This window comes from Orcinus orca, chromosome 2 (genome assembly GCF_937001465.1).
Source record: "Orcinus orca chromosome 2, mOrcOrc1.1, whole genome shotgun sequence".
In the NCBI taxonomy this organism is placed as follows: Eukaryota; Metazoa; Chordata; class Mammalia; order Artiodactyla; family Delphinidae; genus Orcinus; species Orcinus orca.
Window position 1 is genome coordinate 25,794,940 of NC_064560.1, and position 17,832 is coordinate 25,812,771.

The following is a 17,832-nucleotide window of genomic DNA, read 5'->3' on the forward strand; positions in this document are numbered from 1 at the left end:
ACGCCCATCAATACAAGATTTCACCGCACTTCCAAAAAGCACAAAAAGAGAGATTCCTGCCTCTTTTAAACCCTGAACTTAACAAGGATCATTTCCACTGGAACCAGAGAAAAACAGACGTTTTCTTTATTCCCCTGTGGCCTCTTTCTCCCTTTCAAATTTCCCTCCAAGAAGGTGAATACAAACGTGTTACAACTGACTCCCAGCTTTAAGAGACGAATCACCTCACCGCGGTTTGGCACAGAGACAGAAGGGAACAAGAGAGCGCAGGGGAGTCGGGGGCGGGGAAAGGAGGTGGTGTTTCTCAGGAGGCCAGACCCTGGTTGTCAGCCTCCAAGAGTGCCCCTCGGCCCAGGGCCCTGGTCCACAGCGGATGGAGGTACCGGGTGCGCTTTAGGGATCCCACGTGGAGGGCTCCCGGAGGGCACACCGCGCCCTCCCTGGGGCATGAGCGGCCAGTGAGGCTGTGACCATCCTCCTGCCCTGGTCGGTGCACAGGGACGTCCCTGAGCTTCTGCTTCCGAGGGATGGAACATTTGGGGTTTGCTGGGCTTGGGAGCGGCCTGTGTCATCCTGCAAGGAGAAGGTGGGGAGGTAGGCAGGAACGAGGAGAGGAGAGGAAAGGGGGACAGACAGCTGGATCAGGTCAACCAGCGGAGGAGCAGTGCCCGGAGGGGCCGGGGGAACGGAGGCAGGTCCTCCGGCGCCACGTGCGGAGCCCGGACACCCTGGGTGGGGATGGGGGTGGGGGTGGAGGTGGGTCTGTGGCCGCCCTTGGAAACCAGCAAGCGCATGAACACCTCGTAGCGTACCAGCTCGTCCCCGTCCACGTCCGCCGCCCGGATCATCTCGTCCACTTCCTGGTCTCTCGGCTTCTCGCCCAGCCGGGTCATCACGTGCCGCAGCTCGGCTGTGCCCATCAGGCCGTTGCCGTCCTTGTCGAAGACGCAGAAGGCCTCCCGGATCTGGTCCTTGGCGTCCCTGCCCTTCACCTACGGGCCATTAGGCCCAGGAGCTCGGGGAAGCCCACGGTGCTGCTGCCGTCGCGGTCCAGCTCGCCCACCAGGTCCCGGAGCTCGGCCTCAGTGGGTTTCTGGCCCGGCGACCGCAGGACGGTGCCCAGCTCCCGCGTGCTGATGGCGCCGTCTCCGTCCTCATTGAACGGGGAGAGGGCCTCCTTGAACTCGGCCACCTGCTCCTCGGTCAGCTGCTTGGCCCTGACCGTTGCGGGGAGGAGGTCCTGCACACGGACGTGGCCGGGCGCCGGGAGGTGGCCGGGTGCGGGGCCGGCGGCTGGTGTTCTGGCCCCGGCTTGACTTGCTGGCGCTGAGGAAGGAGCTGGGATGCCCCTCACCGTGCACGCGCCCCGCCCTGCGGTTGCCTGAAGTCCAGGTCCTGTTGGAACAGGAGTCCAGGCCCAGGCAGTGGGCCGGCCGGCTAGTTGCACTGACGCCAGCAGCTCTGGGAAAGGCTGGGCTCTCCTCCCCACCGCCCAGAGCCCCCGGGGCCAGTGGGGACACCTCCAGAGAGGCTGGTAGACAGCCTCTAGAGAGATGAGTTCTGGGTTTGCCTACCGGAATCCCCCGCCCCCCCCCAGTCTTTACACCCTCCACTCAGTGAAACCACTGGCTCTGAGCTCTTCCCTGCCTGCAGCTGAGGGTTTTGGCAGGAGGAAGAACAGACGTTGTCTTTGCCTGAAAAGAACTCCCTTTCCTTTTCTTTGGTTTCCAAAGTCTGAAAACCTTAGGGTTCCCAAGAGGGTTTTCAGAGGAGGAGAAAAGAAAAATATTTTTTCTTTAGATAGAAGCAGGCTGTCCCCAGATCCTCCAGAGGCTCATATGTATTCCAAGCACAACACAGCTAGTTAGCGAGGAAACTAACAGAAACAAACAAGATAATGAGATACTTTCAATAAATGCTATCAAGGAAATAAAGGGTGGTGATGGACAGCAGGTGGGGAGGTTACTTCTGCAGCAATGGTTGCGGAAGTCTTCTCTGCAGAGGTGGCACACAAGGGTGACCTGAGGGGGAGAAGGGGCCTTCCAGGCAGAGGCCAACAGGTTCCAGCTCCAAAGGTGGGAGAGGCTCCGTGTGGCCAAGGGACAGAAAAGAGGCTGGTGCAGCTGCAGCCCAGGGGGAAGGGGAGAAAGCAGGAGATGAAGAAAGGAAGACAAGCGAGATGTCAGAGGCGAGAGGAATTCACGTTTATCCTCCAATGCATGGGAACCCCTGCACATTTTAGCAAGGCCATGGCTGAAAGTCCGAGCTTCTGGTTTCGGGAATGGGAATGGACAGAGCTGAAGAAAGGGGTGTTTTTAAGAGGAGGTTCTCGAGAAGGTGAAGTGGGATGCCCACCAGGCACACACGCTCGGAGCTCGACTCCCAGGAAGCCCGGGGAAGGACCAGCCACGGAGTGAGAAGAGGTGGCTTTGCCTGTGGGAATCCATGCAGATCCAAAGTGGTGAGACCCAGAGGAGCCAGCGAAGGACGGAAGGAGAGGAACGAGGCCGGATGCTCCCCGACTTCGAAACTTACTGTCGAGCTGCAGCGATGCAGGCAGAGTGGTGCTGGCTGGAGAGCAGACAAGTAGATCAGTGTAACAGAATAGGGAACCTAGAGAGGGACCCCTATCAAGAGAGTCACCTGAGCTTCGACAATGGAGCAAAGACAGTCTCTTCAACAAATGGTGCTGGAACAACTGGACGTCCACCTGCAAAAAAAAAAAAAAAAAAAAAAAAATCTGGGCACAGACCTTATACCCATCACAAGTAACTAAATGGACCATAGACCTAAATGTAAACATAAAACTAGAAAACTCCTAAAAGATAACGTAGGGGAAAATCTGGATGACCTTGGGTTTGGTGATGATACAAACCCAAGGTCTGTAGTTTGAGTTTTGGTTGAGTTTAGATGATGATCTGTGAAAGAAAGAAATGAGAAACTGAATGCTTTAGTCCTAATGTGTCTCCCCTCAAATTCGTATGCTGGGGGGATGTATTCATGAAATGCTGCAAGGGCAGGAGAAGGAGAACCACTGGACAACGGCGTGTAGCTGACAGCGCCCTGGGGAACCAAGGGCCAGCATCACGATGAAACTTGTGCCTGACACTGTCCCGCTGATGGACTGCATCCTGCCTCACCTACGAAGGGTAAGTGGACAACAGGTTTCTGCAGGTTTCTGGGTCATGGCCTGTGTTCTTCAAAAAGACACGTTGAAAGGGAGCTCAGTAAGGGTTTTAAACAGAGCTGCTCATGACTCACAAGGCACAGGGCTGTGACAACTAAATTGTTGCAACTCGCTGGTTAGGAAACTATGACAGAGGGAATGTTTTTAATTTGCTAGGCTTCTGTATTCTCCCCCTGCGGCCTCTCAGTGCACTGACTCCTTTCCCTCCAGCATATACTTGTGGTCTTAGGACCCATTTAAACATTTCAAAATTACTGGGGACTCTAAATAGCTTTTTAAAATGTCAATATTTACTGGGTTTGAAATTAAAACGAATAAAATTTTAAAATATTTAAATATATTTTTATGTATTTATAACTTTTAAAAAACAAATAAAAAACCCATTACATGTCAACACAAATAACGTAGTTTTATAAAAAAATTAATAACACTGTATAAAAAATAAGAGTGGTACCTAAAAACATAATTTTGCAAATCTCTTTAATACCTGGATTTATGAAAGCATGTCTGCTTCTGCACTTGATCTGTGGGAAGATGTTTTGATGTGAAGTGCATGATAATCCGGCTTCACACAGCTATGCACAGCTGGCAAAGGAGAGAGCATTTAATGACCCTTTCAGGTAACTGTGGTTATTCTTCTTTGGTACCATATCAAAATTTGACAGGCGGTAGCTTCTTAAAGGTTGGTTGTAGTGTGAACTCTGAAACCATGCCAACGAACTTTTCATCCTGTTCCATTAAAATCCATTGCTCACTCCTGTGCTTTGAATGGATCTTTTACTCACGCATGATTCTGTGATGCTATGCATTGGTCATTTGGAAAACACTGAGTTCTGCAGATCTTCTGCATGTTGAATCATCGTATGTATAATTTTAAAAAATCACATTCATTAATATTACCACCAATCCCATTAGAAAAGTCTTTAAGTATTGGGAAGTCTCAAGCTCACAGTGGCAAATACAAAATCTAGAAAGTTCTAATTTTCATTTGGATGCTGAAATTTTATTATTGCAACAAATACTGTCAGTTATTTTCCTTGAAGTGCTAGGCTCACTTCATCGCTTTTTGAGAAAATGCCAAATACCAAGTCTGAGTAACCGCAGTTTGTCTATCAGCTGTTTTTTCCCCAAAAACTGGTGTTCCATGAAAAAAGCTTACCTTGTGACTTACGTATGCACACAAGTGCTTTTCTTACAACAAATCATACTAGACTACGCAGCAGAGTATTAAGGATGTGCACGCAAGGGTTGAAATAATAATTTTACTACTTCTGCAAGAACGTTCTTAAATGAAGCTGGCTTTTTAAAAACTTGAGACCATGTGGTGGTGCAGGCTATAATGGCTGCTGGTACAGGAGCCTTGATTCTTGCTAAGGGGCTGGTGATGTCAGCCACCAGTGCTCTGAGCTCAGTGCAAATAGCTGACACGGTGAAAGTGGCAAACCGTGTCTGGCGCTACGAGAATAGTTGTGACCACCCAGGCTTCCTGAAAGGGTATTGGGGACGCCCTCCCCTCAAATGGATCCATGGAACACACTTGGAGGACCACAGTGGTAGAGTTGAGAATCAGGAGTGAACCCGGTGTAGAATTGCCTGGGCTGGAGGTGAGAGGCACGGAGGATGCTGGGATCCTGGTGGGAACAGCGGGGTTGGCCTCACAGAGTATAGTGTTAATAAGGACCTCAACAGACCCACAGCAGGGGAGGGCCTGCTGCAGCTACTTCCTTAGAAGAGCAGATGACCCAAGGTGTTGCCTTCCCCCCTGAAAGGGTGCTACTACAGCTTCTGTTAAACAGAATTTGTGCCTCTCCTGCTGGGCGCTATAGAGAAAGATATAGATTGGGATGCTTAGTCTTTTCAACCAGCTCCATTCCTGTGCCCTCCTAGAATGGGTGTGGCCACGGGCCTCTCTCTCTCCTTCTCTCTCTCCCTCTTTTTCTCCCACCCCCCCATTTCCATACAGCCACTCACCAGCCCTAACACTTACTTATCTACTTCCTTTCCCCCCAGCAAAATGCAAACACCTTGTCTTAGTGTTATCATGTTGCTATAACAACATGCCACCCCCTGGGGGGCTTGTTAACAGCAGAAACTTATTGCTCACAGTCCTGGAGTCAGGAAGTCTGAGGCCCGGGGAGTCCTGGCGGGGGGAGGGCCCTCTTCCAGGTTGCAGACTTCTTGTGTCCTCCATCACTGGATGGAAAGGACCTGGGCTCTCTCTGGACTCTCTTCAAGGTCGCTAATCCCACTGATGGAGGATCCTCCCTCCGGAACTCATCACCTCCCAAAAGCCCTGCCGACTAATACCATCACCTGGGGGTTAGGATTTCCACATATGAATTTGGCGGGGGCACAAACACTCAGAGCATAGTACACCTTCCCAGTGGAATATTTATGGGTCAACTGCCTGTTCATTGAGCAGTTACTCTGTGGCAAGCGTGTATCAGGCACTTTCATTCCTATTGTCTCGTGTCTCCACGTTACAGATGAAGGATGTGAGAACTAGCAAATGCATGAAGGTCAGATGACCAGCAGGCTGAAAACTCAGGACCTAGACCTTCCAATTCCTACAGCTCCCTGCCTGTGGCTGTTTTCTTCGCGGTTCTCCCCAACTCAGTCTTAGACCTTCTTACTCGGCACCTGGAAAACCCACTCGGGAGGCGGGGGACTCACACGCAGTAGGTATCCTCCATTGCGGGAAATGTTGGGACACACCTGCTGGTGCAGAGCCCTCCTGCCAAGCTCCTTGGGGATCCACCTGCCAACTGAGCCCCTGCATTTGATGTTTGGAAAGACCCTCAAAGTTAACATGACGAAGTGGAGCCGTTGGTCCTCATCTGAACCTGCTTCCCCTCAATCTCCCCATCTCTTAAAAAAAACCCGTCCGGTTGTTCAGAACCAAACCCAGAGCCACATCTAATTCCTCCCTTTCTCTCACACCTCATACCCCATCTTTCAGCTTCACCTCGACACATCCTCTGCACCAGGCCGCGTCATCTCCAGGCAAGACCACGGCCCCAGCCTCGTAATGGGTCTCCCCTTTTGTGGTATTCTTCAGTGATGTCATTTTCTGCTGAAACGCTATAATGGGCTTTCTTTGGGTTTCAGTAGAATCCAAACTCCCTACAGTGGCCCTCTTGGCCACATCACCACAACACTCTGCTCCAAGCACACTGGCCTACTTTCTGCTCCTTGAACGCTCCCATCCTGATTTCCACCTTGGTATCTTTGCACGAGCTGCTCCATCTGCCTGGACACTCTGTCCCCGACCTTCAAGCGGCCGCTCCCTCTTGTCACTTTAGTCAAAAGTCAAATATCGCTTCATTGCCAAGCCTTCCCCAACCGCCCACTTCTAATTAACCACCCTCCTCCACCTCATCCCTCTCCTGTCTTATTCTTCTCCTTTATTTTCTTCATAACTTTTACTTCTACATTGATCTTGCCTGTGGACCTGCTTCCTTTCTGTTTCTTCCCATGTAATTTTCACAAGAGGCAAGGCTGCTTCTGATTTCTTCCCCTGCCAAGCCCTCTGCGGTAGGATGGCCCCCGCGCCCAGGAGATATTTGCTGAATGAACAGAGTACAGGAGGGTCCGCCTTGCCTCCACCTGCAGGAGGATTGGACCCGTGTCTCTCTTCAAGCCCTTCCCTGTGGTTCAAACCCCATGGGTGCCTCAGATGCTCTTGCCCAGGTGCCCACTTTATCCACTGTGTGGTCATCTCCCCTTACTGTTCGCAGGTTTGCCGAGTGGCTCTGTGGGGATGGGTGACCTCTTTGTTGACCCCTGGGAGCAGCTGCTGATGCTTTACCCTCTGTACCTCCACCTGTGGCTTCTCCCCAGTTTCACAGCCCTGCAGCGATGCTAGAAAGGTGCACCCCGCCCCCATGCACACAGTCGTGCTGTCTGGGCCTCAGGAGGATGGACTTACCTCCCAACTCCCTGCAAGCCGTCTGCTACCTGGCACTTTTGTCCGACTTGCTCTTTATTATGGGATGCTGGCCCAGCTCCTTAGAGAGGCCCGAGCACAGTCAGGGTGATGAGGCCTGGCAGATCCAGCGGAGAGCGGACTTCTCCCCTCAAAGCCGAATGTCCGACTGGCGTGAATCTAGAGGGACCAGGCGGAGGAAGGGCTCAGGACGGAGGTGGGAGAGGGTCCTGGGAAGCGGAGCGTGGCCCAAGGACCTGGGGTAGGGCCTCCATCTTCTCCCCTGTGGCTTTAGGGACAATCTGGAAACTCCCAATAGCTCCTTGGGGTCTCCCCGATTCCAACCCACTCTTCCCAGGGTGAGTGCAGGGCTATCCCTCGTCTCAGGCTGTCTTTGGGGGTGTTTGGTCTCAGCAGCTAAAGTTCCTACCTCTAACTTTCCATCCCTAAATCTCCCAGAAATGATGAGACACACCTGGGTTTGCGGGGGGCATGCAGCTTGCATTGCTGTTCTGGGATGTTTGCAGTTCACAGTCTAAGAAGCAACAAGACTGACAAAGACAAACACGGGACGTGGTGATGAGACACTGACAGTGGAGTTCAGGCTCACCTGGGGACAGCGGTGGCGTCTGTACCGCGCACGTATCCTTGACCAGCTCCTCTACTGCTTCTTACTTTTCAAGGCCGGGAGGGGATGGCGACGCTTTGCTCTACTTTCCGACTTCCACTGACCACGGGAAAAGCAATACTTTCTTAGTCACACTCGTTGCCAGGAGAGGGTCTTCTCAGCTGGGGGGATGGGGGGGCTCCTTGTGTGGGAACCAGGGGTCCTGGCCCGTTCTCACCTCCCACCGAAGGCCGTTCCAGCCTCAGAGCCTGAGCCAGCTCTGAGAATGACGTTTGCTCAGTCTTGGTCTTGTGTGAATCATCAAGATTCCTCCAGGCCTGTCCTGGGCTGGGCCGCAGTTTCAGTTCAGGGAGGAGACCGTTGATCTGGGATCGGAGCTGTGCATCGTTGAACTGAAGTCTGACAAATAACCAGGTACGTCATCTTCCAGGACACAGGCACTGCCTTGTGCCTCCTACTCAGGGATCACACGCTGCCGGGTGGTTCGCGTTTATGATTCGAGGCCTCGCCTGCGGAATGAAGTCCACCGAGTGCGGAGGCAGCCAAAGGCCTGGATTGTTCTGAGCGTTTCCTGGGTCTTCCTGGGTTGGCGGGTCCTCCTGGCAGGTCCCGCTGTTTTCTCCAGGCGTCTGGTCTTCAAGTCAGCCTCCAGGGTACACCCCAGGGCCCCACCTGCCTTTAATCCTTCCACCTGCACCCTCAGTCTCTGGGGGCCTCATCGTGCTTTCATGCCCAAGGCGACACAGGGACATAAAGTGGCCTGTGTTTAACTGAGAGCCACTTTAATTCAGCATTAAACCATCACCCAAAACCAAAGCACATCGGTGCTAAATCTCACAATAAAAGTAGCCGAACAAGTCAAAGTCTGCTTTCCTGGGAAAAGGACGATGTTTTGTGATTCCTGAGGGCTCAGTAATCTTTCCCAAGTAGCTCGTCCTGCAGTCACTCACTGCCTGCCCTGTCCGTGGGCAGGGGAAGGGGTTCCGGGCTGGCCTTGGGGCAGAGGCCAGAGGAGAGCAGGCTGGAGGGGCCAGGGCTCACGTGTATGACCCACCCGCCTTTCAAACTTGTATCTGATGTTTTGAAAAAAATTGACAAACCGAAACGATTACAGGGACTGATATTGCGGAGGCGCTAGAACTCCGTGCTACAAATCTTTTGATATCAAGATGCACTTGGTAAGTGGTTAAGGAGGCCCGTCAGTTCCTCTAAGTCCCCATCGCCAGGGGGTGGGGGGCTGGGTGGTGGTGGTGCTAATTACATTGAGGAGAACAAGCTGCTCTCCCCCGAAGGGTCTGGGACTAAGAGGCTGGAAAGGTGTTGGTTCCAAGTTCCAAGCCTTTGAAGTTTACGGTGGTGATGAAAACCTTTGTGTTTAATACAGGAAGATGCGTGTGTGTGCGCGCGCGCGCGTGCGCGAGGACATGCACGAGGCTCAAGCCTTCATGTGTGAATGCGTGTACCTAATGGTGAGCCCGTGAGGTGTGGAAGAAGCAGGAGGCTTGGGGCGTGAGCTGGGCACCTGGACAAGCCATCAGAAGGAGCAAAGTGGCTTGGAAAATCACAGTTCCAGCTCCCTTTGAGGTCATTCATCCAGTGGACTTGAACTTGGTCTCGGAGACCCTTGGACTCTGCAGAGGTCCTTCCAGAGACACCAAGGAAGCAGGAGAAGGTGAAGCGGAGCAACTCGATTTCCTTCCTTTCCCCACCGCCAAGCAGGAAAGTCTGCTTTTAACTGCTTCATCTGTGTTGGGCAAATTGCAGCTCTCTGGTTCATGGTTCTCACCTGTAAACTGGGCGCAGCGTGGCCCAGGGCACTGTGCGTCAATGCATGGAAGGTTCAGGAGGGTAGCTAGTGTTAGACCTGCGCGGTCTCCTAGGAGTTTCGACTCGCCCAGGAAACAACAAGAGTCGGAAGTCGATGCAAAACGCAAGAGGTTTATTGAAGGCCGGTGCACCGGGGTTCCTTGGTCCTCACGCAGGAGGTCGAAGAAGGAACCCTTTTGGGCGCGAATATGTCAGTTTTATAGGTTCCCACTTCCCCGTATGTAAATTATAGATTTGGTTGTGTTCTCCTGCTGATTGGTCCCGGCTTAGGCTCGGACCAGAGAGGGAACTTGTCCCCAGCTGCCTGATTGGTCTTTGACAGACACCTTTTTTACATTTTGTTATCTCCCTCCTTCTCCCCAGCTGCCTGATTGGTCTTTGACAGACACCTTTTTTACATTTTGTTATCTCCCTCCTTCTCGGAAGGGGGCCGGACATCCTGGAAATTCACCCATTGTCTAAGAAGCCCCTATTGTCTGGAGAGTTCTTAATCATTAGCTGGAACAATGTCCCTCGAGTCCCACACTGGAACAGTAAGAGCCCAATGAATATTAATGATTATCTGTCATACGAGTAAGATTTCATTTGCAACGTGGCTCAACTGCTAATGAAATTCTGAGAGCTACCATCCAGTGCAACACCCTCATTTTCCAGACACTGTAACCCATCAAGTGTGAGCAGTTACCCAGGTCTGTACTACTGCTTAGTGAGGGACAAAAATGGGCCTCGCAGTAGGATCTCCTGGCTCCAAGGCAGGTCCTCTTGGTGCTGCCCAGGATCTCCTGGCCCAAGGCAGGTCCTCTTGGTGCTGTCCTTGGGGAATGGACCTGAGGGCATTTGCAGCGGCAGAGGGAATCTCTCTGCAGCCCCGGTCTCCCTGGAGGAAGGGAGAGTGTCTGGTCACTGCAGGCTCTCGAGGTCCAGCTTAGCTCCGGCACATCTGTTGAATGGATGACAAAGGCTCTGACCAAGGTCACACGGCTGTGCTGGGATAGAACTCAGGTCTCCCGGGACGAGTGACCGACTGGAATTGGGTGAAGGTGGGGGTGGGGTGGGGGCTTGGTGCCACACGTGGCCTGTGTGATGGGGAGGATGGGGCGAGAGGGCTTATGACGCTGTGTCATCAACTGTGTGGTGGCAGCATCCCAGGGAGAACCAAGGTCCAGTCCTGGCTCTGAGAGCCACCAACAGAAAGCCCTCCATGTGCCCGCCTGGGGACGTTGAGACAGGAGGGGTGAACTCAGTGCAGGGTCTGTCTGGGGACCTGGCACCCCACCCTCCACTACCCCCTCCATCCTCCATTTCCTCACCCAGACCACAGGCTTCGTGCCTGATCTGAGTTCTTGGGAGAGAAGGGACTAAAAGCTGGAATCGCTATTTTCGCTAGTGGGGCGCTAGCAGAACCAACATTTGTGCGGTCTCTGTAACCAATTGGATGCAGGAGAGATGGGCCTCCTGGCACCTGGGAAAGCTGGCTGCTCTGTGGTCAGCTCTGGAGAGCATCCCCGGGCCTGGGCAGCCCCTGACCCCTAGACCTGACGGCGTGAAGGCCAAGGCAACCTTTCGGAGGGAAGCCTCGGGAGAGAAGACCCTGGGCGGGCACTGTTTTCATTCCAGAAAGGACATGGATGATGCATGACACGTGAAGTGCTGGGGAAGGGGAGGGTGCTCTGGGTTGGGGGGGAGCTCTTCATGGTGGCCAGTAAGAGAAAGGGCCCCCCAGGCTGTGCCCCAATCCACCCAACACCTTACTAAAAATGAAACAGGGTGTTCCAAAACCGTGGCTTCTAGATACAAATAAAGTCCACTTGGAGGAAGGAATTGCAAGTGCATCTCAGGGGAAAGTGGTGTAGCTTGAGGAAACAAACAAAAAACCGTGAACCCAATATTTAGAACTGGTTTAGAGCACTTTTCACTGTAAATGATAACAGCTTGGAATATACTCCAAGGGAAATGGGCCAGTATAAATGACAGGCTCTACGAACAAGAAAAAAAGAGAGAATCACATAACAGCAAACACCTGCCTTTTCTGATCCTGCGCGCTGTGGAATCAAGCAGGCGAGTCAAGCCAGGATCTGGGCGAGGGCGTGGAGAGCAGGACAAGGAGAACTCCGGCCAGGACAGAACAGAAGGATGTTAAAGTTATAATAAAACGGAGGACCAAGGAAGGAGAAAAAGCTCCACTCTCTTTTCAAGATGCCAGAAAGTGGTCAGGCATGCTTTTAAAAAGTGAAGAAAGCTATGAAAGGAGAGTTAAAGGCTAGAGATCTTCAAAACACCTGCATTGTTTCCACCTGTTCAGCAAGCACAGCCATTACTAACATGGGTGAAGAAATTGGAATAAAATTAGGGGAAAAACCTCAAGTTCAAAGGAATCTGCGGAGCCAGAGACGAGGGTCTCAAGATAGAGAGGAGGTCAAGCTAGAATAAGAGGGCAGCTTGTCACACAATGTTCCGGAAGATAGGAGAACAGTGGTAGACTTAATGAATACTGACGGCTGCAGGTGATGCTGAAAGGATATTGCAAAATGATGGCGTTCTCGGTAAAATTGTTTCCAAGGGCTTCATAGAGAAGTCCTGAGAACCGCTTGTGTACCACCAAATCCACTGACCCAGTTAGCTAATTTAAACTGTAAAACTGACTGGAATCAGGTAACCAGCATCATCTGGGCTGTGCCGCCCAGCCAGGCACTTGGTGAGAGGCAGAGAGCGGGGATTGAAACACATCTCCTTCAGGCTCGTCTGTGGTCTTACCATCAATCCACAGCCCCCGCCCTTCTGCCAGAGCAAAGCCAGGTCCCTGAACAGAGCTGTGCCCGTGCTTTGCCACAGTTCATGCAGTCAGGTGTTGATGGAGTGGTCGAGCCTGACTGCCAGCTCTCACCAGGGCTCCAAGGGCTGCGGGGGCAGGGCCTGGCTGTCCTCAGAGGCTGGCGTGTGAAGGTCGGTTATCAGAAGCTGAGCTGTGCCGTGATGCTTGATGCAGGACAGAAGGGGTTGGGCTCTGCAGTCAGGCAAACCCAGATGCAAATTCCCGGCTCTTCCATGAACCTGTTTTGTGACTTCTCTGAGCCTCAGTTGCTTCATCTGGAACATAGGAATAAACAGTGAGGACAAGATGAGATCACCCTTTAGAGCCCTTTGCATGGCACCTGGCACACAGGAGCTCAGGTGTGAATATGAACATCACCCTCTCCCCCAGATAAATGGGGCAGAGGCATAGGCGTGGCTATGGTTAGGCAGTTAGGCAATGAGGTGTTGACAGGCGGGGATGGATGTCCAAGGAAAGGGTAAAGCTGGTGACAAATGACATCACTGAACACAGATGCAAAAGGTCCTCATCAACCCATCACCGAGGGTGGCAGAATACCAGGGGCCGTGTTGTATCGTGTACAGAGCTCTCCCTCACTGTCGACCAGTTAAAGCTGGTACGAGGCTCCAGAGGAGGAAAGAGCAATTTCCCTAAAGAAAGAAGCAGTATGAGAAACACATTCTGTTTCTAGGAAACTTGTTGGCTGGACAGGATTGTGGCAGAGAGACCACAGCTATGGTGGCATAGAAAGGGCTCCTAGGGTCTTATGATGAGGGAGGATGGAAAGGAGACACACCAGCTGTGTAGATAAGACAAAAGCCTCAGGGCCACTTCTTAGAACGTAAAAGAGTTACGAGAGGAGGTGGGTGTAGGAGTGAATCCCATCAGAGGAAAAAGAAGGCTGAGATTCGAGTTAGGGGTGAGAGGTAAAGGGCGTCTGGATTGGTGAGATCGTGAACCACGGCGGTTGGGAAAATTGCAGTGATGGATAATCACTGCAAATATGTAGATGGTTTTAATAATTAAACATCTGTCCAAGAAGAGACCTGGAAACGTATCTGTGGCTTATGTACAGGCTTTGGAAGCAAGATGCTCAAGGGACCCAGGGCGGTGGTGCTCAGACACGGGATAACAATAAGGGTGGGTGAGTTTGGGAACCATGAGATGGCTGGTGGGAAACAGGACCCGACATCTACCACAGGGGAGGCGAAGTTACCTGCCCCAGCCTTGCGGGGAGCCAGCCCCGTACCCACAGCTTCCTGGGTCCAAAGGCAGTGATCAAGCACCTGCTCTGTGGCCTCGGTGGGAGCCCTGTGTTCAGGGTGCGGGCCCAGCAGGGCTCCTGGGAGGGCAGCCCGATCGCCCATCTCTACTGCCCCTGAAGAAGGGCGCGGAGCCAGGGTTAGCCTCCCGGGATGACAGCGACTCCCACACGGTGTCCTCTCTCGCTTCCCGGGGTGAATCTCCCTGGGCAAGGGCAGGGCAGGGCCGTCCCCGGGGAGACTGGCACAGGAGGAGGGACGGGCAGGTCCCTGCAAGTCGGGGGAGGCAGAGGAGCCTCCAAGACCTGTCCTGCAGGTTCCTCGGTATTTCACCCACAAAACCCAAACAGCAGTGGACGCACTGGTGTGTATTCCCGGGTCAGGGCCCTGGGAAGCTGAAGCCACCTGCCCTCACGCTGGCTCTGGAGGCCTGCACACCTCCCACCAACACACACTCATGCACATATGTCACTCTCACACAGACACACGGCTACTGCACGTGAAGGCTCTTCCACGCCAAGGGCTCACCCAGCCACCCTGGAGGGGGTCACCCGTCCTGTCACAGCTGCAGGGGACTCAACATCCTCCAGGAAGGGGATGCCCCTCTTCCTGCAGGGTCCCCACGGCCCAAGCTCTTGATCTAAACTCTGCTACACAGAGCAGTGGGCAGAGATGAAACAGGTAAGACCGTGGGTCAGGGAGTTTCCTAAACGGGTTTCTGCGCTTGGGGCTGACTTAGTAAACCCACGAGCCAGGCCAAGTTCACAGCTTCAGCCACCCGATGCTACATCCTCCCACCCCCTGGCATCTTCAGGGGCTGCCTACTCCAGCCCAGTGCTTTCCAGTCTTCCCGCAGCTCCCAGGCAGGACCCCTCTGAGATCGTAAATGAAGGGTCCTCTCCTTCCTGGTGTCTCTGTAGAGAACCCTGGTCTTAAGAGAACGGAATCAGAGAAACTGGGGAGCTAAAGGAGGAGTATTCTGCAGGGACAGGAAGCCTTCTCCTCAGCTCTGAAATCACACTTTGAACATTCAGTTAATAAACAAGTCTCAGCACCACCTGTGCACCAGGCTCTGCGTGCAACTGGCTCCCCGCTTTCCCGAAGCAAAAAGGCAGGCAGCCGCATCCCCGCCTAAGGATCTGCCAGCCACACTGGGCTGGAGGGCGATGACGCCCGCAGTGCCATTCTGGGAGAATCCCACTCAATTCTACCACCATCTGCCCTCCACCAGCCCCGCCCCATGGGATGAGAGCTGGCCAGCAGCCCCGAGAGAGCACAGGAACGCTGGACACAGCCCTTCCACTCCTCCAGTGTCTGCCATGTCCACTGAGGGAGGCTCCTCTCCCCTTCCCACCCGTCTCTAAAATTGGGAAAGCCCTCTTGAGCCCCCCTCCCCAGCTTGGCCAGGGTCCCTGTGAGACTCACATGGGCAAAAGCCTCTGGGGTGCCATGGTTGGCCATCGGGAGTAGGTGAGGCCCGGGGTGCCTGCCACCTCTCCTGGGCAGACCGGCCGCTCCAGTTCCTGCATTCCTCGGCTGTCCCTCCCTGGGAGGAGGATTTCACCCTAGGACGTGGGGTGGGGAGGGAGTCTTCTTGCTCCCTTTGCTCGGATTTTCAGCAAAGGAGGGGTTCCCATCCTGTGGCAAGGCTGCCGCTGGAGCTCTGTCCTCACGCCGACACAGCCTCGGTCCCGCCGCTTGTCCCAGCTCTGACGTGAGCCCCTTGGGCGGGTTGGCAGCAAGCTCTGTAGAAGGTGCGAGAGACATGGCTGAGCAGCTGTCCAAAGAGCAGGCGGCCGAGTTCATGGAGACCTTCCACAGATTCGACAAGGACAAAGACAGTGCCATCAGCACCCAGGAGCTGGGCGCCGTGATGCAGGAGCGGGGCCTGAACCCGTCGGAGGCCGCGCTGAAGGGGTTCATCGCCAGGGACGATGCGGACGGGGATGGTGTCATCAGCTCCCAGGAGTTCCTGGCAGTGATAGCCAAGGGGGTTCAGGCCCGGGCCAGAGCGGATGACCTGAGGACAGCCTTTCACGCCTTCGACCTGGATGGCGACGGCCACATCAGCATGGATGAGCTCAAGCAGGCCATGGCCCAGCTAGAGGTGTCCCAGGAGGAGTTGGACATCATGATCCGGGAAGCTGACATGGACCGGGACGGGCAGGTGAGCTACGAGGAGTTCGTGCGCGTCCTCATGCTGAAGTGAAGCCTCCTGACCGCCGCCCCCTCCTGCCTGACGCCGGGCCTGCTGCGGGGTCTGGCCCGGCTTCTGAGCCGGGGACGCCAAGGGACAGTCCAGGTGGTGGGTGGGAGGGGCCTCCCCGTGGGGACCTCTGGCCTCTCCTAGGCCCGGAGTCTGCCCTCTGTCCGGCGAGACCTCGTGTGCTCGTGCGATGGGGGTGCTCCCTACCTCGCAGGGCTGTTGTGAGGACCCCAAAGTGACGTGGTAATTGGAATAAAAGGGATCTGAGCTTCGAGGTGGTGACACTGCGCTTGAATGGGTGGTGTCCAAGGGCCCCAGACGATGGGGTTCTGTTGAGCCTCTCCCTCTTTCACTTGGCCCTAGTGGGGGACACGGCCAGTAGACCCCCGTCTGATGCCCATGGACGAGGAGGCTGGTGAGCGCCACGGGGTGGGAGGGGGATGGAGGGGGATGGAGGGGGATGGAGGGGGATGGAGGGGACCCGAGGGTCTGCCTGAGCTTCTGGTCAGGACCTGAGGCCGGAGCCTGGACCAAGGGCTGGGACATACCTGCACCACAAACAAAGTTTATCATCCTTTGCATGTAGCCAACTGTTCTTCAGGCTCGAGCTAAAAGAAAAAGATGCGTGTGTGCATGCGTGCATATGTGAGCGCGTGCACGCACGCGTGTGTTTGTCCTGCCTTTGAGACATGGGATCTTCTACAGTGAAGGTGGTGGCCCCGGAGGACCGGCCCTGCCCCACCTGAAGGAGGGCAGGACAGGTGGGAACGGGAAGGACGAGAGGTGCTGTGATGGGTAAAGGGCAGGGGGCTGCACTTGGGGGGGCGTTTCCCAGTCAGATCTGAGGAGGACACGGCTCAGGGAGGAAGGGGCCCCCCCAGACCCCTTGGCTGCAGCCTCTCAGGGCCTTTTTGTGGTGGGGGGCTCTGAAGTGGCTCCCAGGCTGGGGAGCGCCCATGGAGGGGTGGGGGGAGTCCAGAACATGGAGATGGGAGACGAGGGTCTGCCTGCAGCACCGCCCCCCGCGTCAAGCTGAGGTACCATTTGAACTTGGGTTTCTGTGCTGTTGCTGTGTTTTTAAAAAACTCTCTTAGCCGGGGAATTCCCTGGCAGGCCGGTGGTTAGGACTCTGTGCTTTCATTGCCCAGGGCGTGGGTTTGATACTTGGTCGGGGAACTAAGATCCTTCAAGCCATGCAGCACGGCTAAAAGAAAAAAACAAAACAAAACAAAACACAAACCAAAAAAAAAACAGCAACGAAAATCATCCTAGCCAGAGCCAAGACAAAGGTTCTCAGCGCAGGGTGGGGAGAGGCAGAACCCGCTTACCTGAGGAGTTATTGCAAAATACCTGCCCGGCCCTTTACCATCCCCCTCATTCCCGCACGTGGGCGGGTGAGTGACAGCTCTGTCCCAGTGCAGTGGGAGCAGTATCACGCTACCCAGGTGCAGCTATGGTATCGATGAAGTTGTTCCATTTGGGGACATTTTCAGTGGGTCACTCAGCCCCCCGTGACCTCACAGAGGGCTGTCCCGTCCATCCTAGCCCTGACTCAGGGTCTGGCCGAAGTCCTTTCCTCAGGCCTGGGTTGGAGGGTGGGGAGACAGAAGAAAGGCAGGAGGCTCCTGTCCCTGAGGGTTCCGGCGGGGGAGGGGCTGGAGCATCTGGAGGAGATAAGACAGCAGACAAGAAGTGGGGCACAATCAGAGGAGGGGACGGTGGCAGCAGCAGGCACCCATCCTGGATGGGGGTGGTTCCCCCGGGTGGTTCCCCCCCCAAGAAACTCCCCATCCTCTTAGGGACGCAGGTCATAGAAGTTAGTTTCTAAATGAGAGGTTCCTAAATGCCAGGCCGGTCCAGGAGGAAGTGTTCCAGGCTCTGTGTGGAAACAAGAAAAATAAAGACGTTTTGACAAACCTAATGTATTCAGTTTCTTAAATTCTGAGAATATGCTCTTTCTATAGTTTGTGTTAAATGTCCTTTCT

General features: G+C 54.2%; 2 protein-coding genes and 2 long non-coding RNA genes across 7 annotated transcripts; 1 reads left to right on the forward strand and 3 right to left on the reverse strand.

The window, feature by feature from the left end:
- Positions 1 to 102: 102 nt before the first annotated feature.
- On the reverse strand, positions 103 to 3,130 carry LOC105748632 (myosin light chain 1, skeletal muscle isoform-like). Its single transcript, XM_049705296.1, is given in 5 exon segments — positions 103 to 573; positions 813 to 991; positions 994 to 1,395; positions 2,644 to 2,682; positions 3,058 to 3,130. Coding segments are annotated over 5 exon segments (873 nt in total). The 3' UTR covers positions 103 to 393.
- Positions 3,131 to 3,222: 92 nt separating this feature from the next.
- LOC125963706 (uncharacterized) lies at positions 3,223 to 10,345 on the reverse strand. Its single transcript, XR_007476094.1, has 3 exons — positions 10,253 to 10,345; positions 7,723 to 9,592; positions 3,223 to 7,292 (listed from the first exon to the last, which is right to left on the reverse strand). It is a non-coding gene; the product is annotated as an uncharacterized LOC125963706 (long non-coding RNA).
- Positions 9,659 to 10,086, reverse strand: LOC125963705 (uncharacterized). The gene is made up of 2 exons (XR_007476093.1): positions 9,957 to 10,086; positions 9,659 to 9,893 (listed from the first exon to the last, which is right to left on the reverse strand). It is a non-coding gene; the product is annotated as an uncharacterized LOC125963705 (long non-coding RNA).
- Positions 10,346 to 14,022: 3,677 nt separating the features above from the next.
- On the forward strand, positions 14,023 to 17,763 carry LOC101282017 (calmodulin-like). 4 transcript variants are annotated; one of them, XM_033409121.2, is made up of 3 exons: positions 14,023 to 14,322; positions 15,463 to 15,808; positions 16,211 to 17,763. In XM_033409121.2, exons 2-3 carry the CDS (start codon positions 15,515 to 15,517, stop codon positions 16,361 to 16,363), a joined length of 447 nt encoding a protein of 148 aa, XP_033265012.1. In that variant the 5' UTR covers positions 14,023 to 14,322; positions 15,463 to 15,514; the 3' UTR covers positions 16,364 to 17,763. The 4 variants fall into 4 exon arrangements, with proteins under 4 accessions (XP_033265012.1, XP_033265011.1, XP_033265014.1 ...); XM_033409120.2 differs by lacking the exon at positions 14,023 to 14,322 and having other exon boundaries at positions 14,386 to 15,808; XM_033409123.2 differs by lacking the exons at positions 14,023 to 14,322; positions 16,211 to 17,763 and adding an exon at positions 16,062 to 16,121 and having other exon boundaries at positions 14,396 to 15,808.
- The last annotated feature ends 69 nt before the right edge of the window (positions 17,764 to 17,832 follow it).

Coding starts and splice junctions, on each gene's coding strand:
- LOC101282017 (XM_033409120.2), top strand. CDS start 15,407: ATGGCTGAGCAGCTGTCCAAAGAGCAGGCGGCCGAGTTCATGGAGACC. Junction 15,809..16,210: donor ACATGGACCGGGACGGGCAG/GTGAGCTACGAG, acceptor ACTTGGCCCTAG/TGGGGGACACGGCCAGTAGA.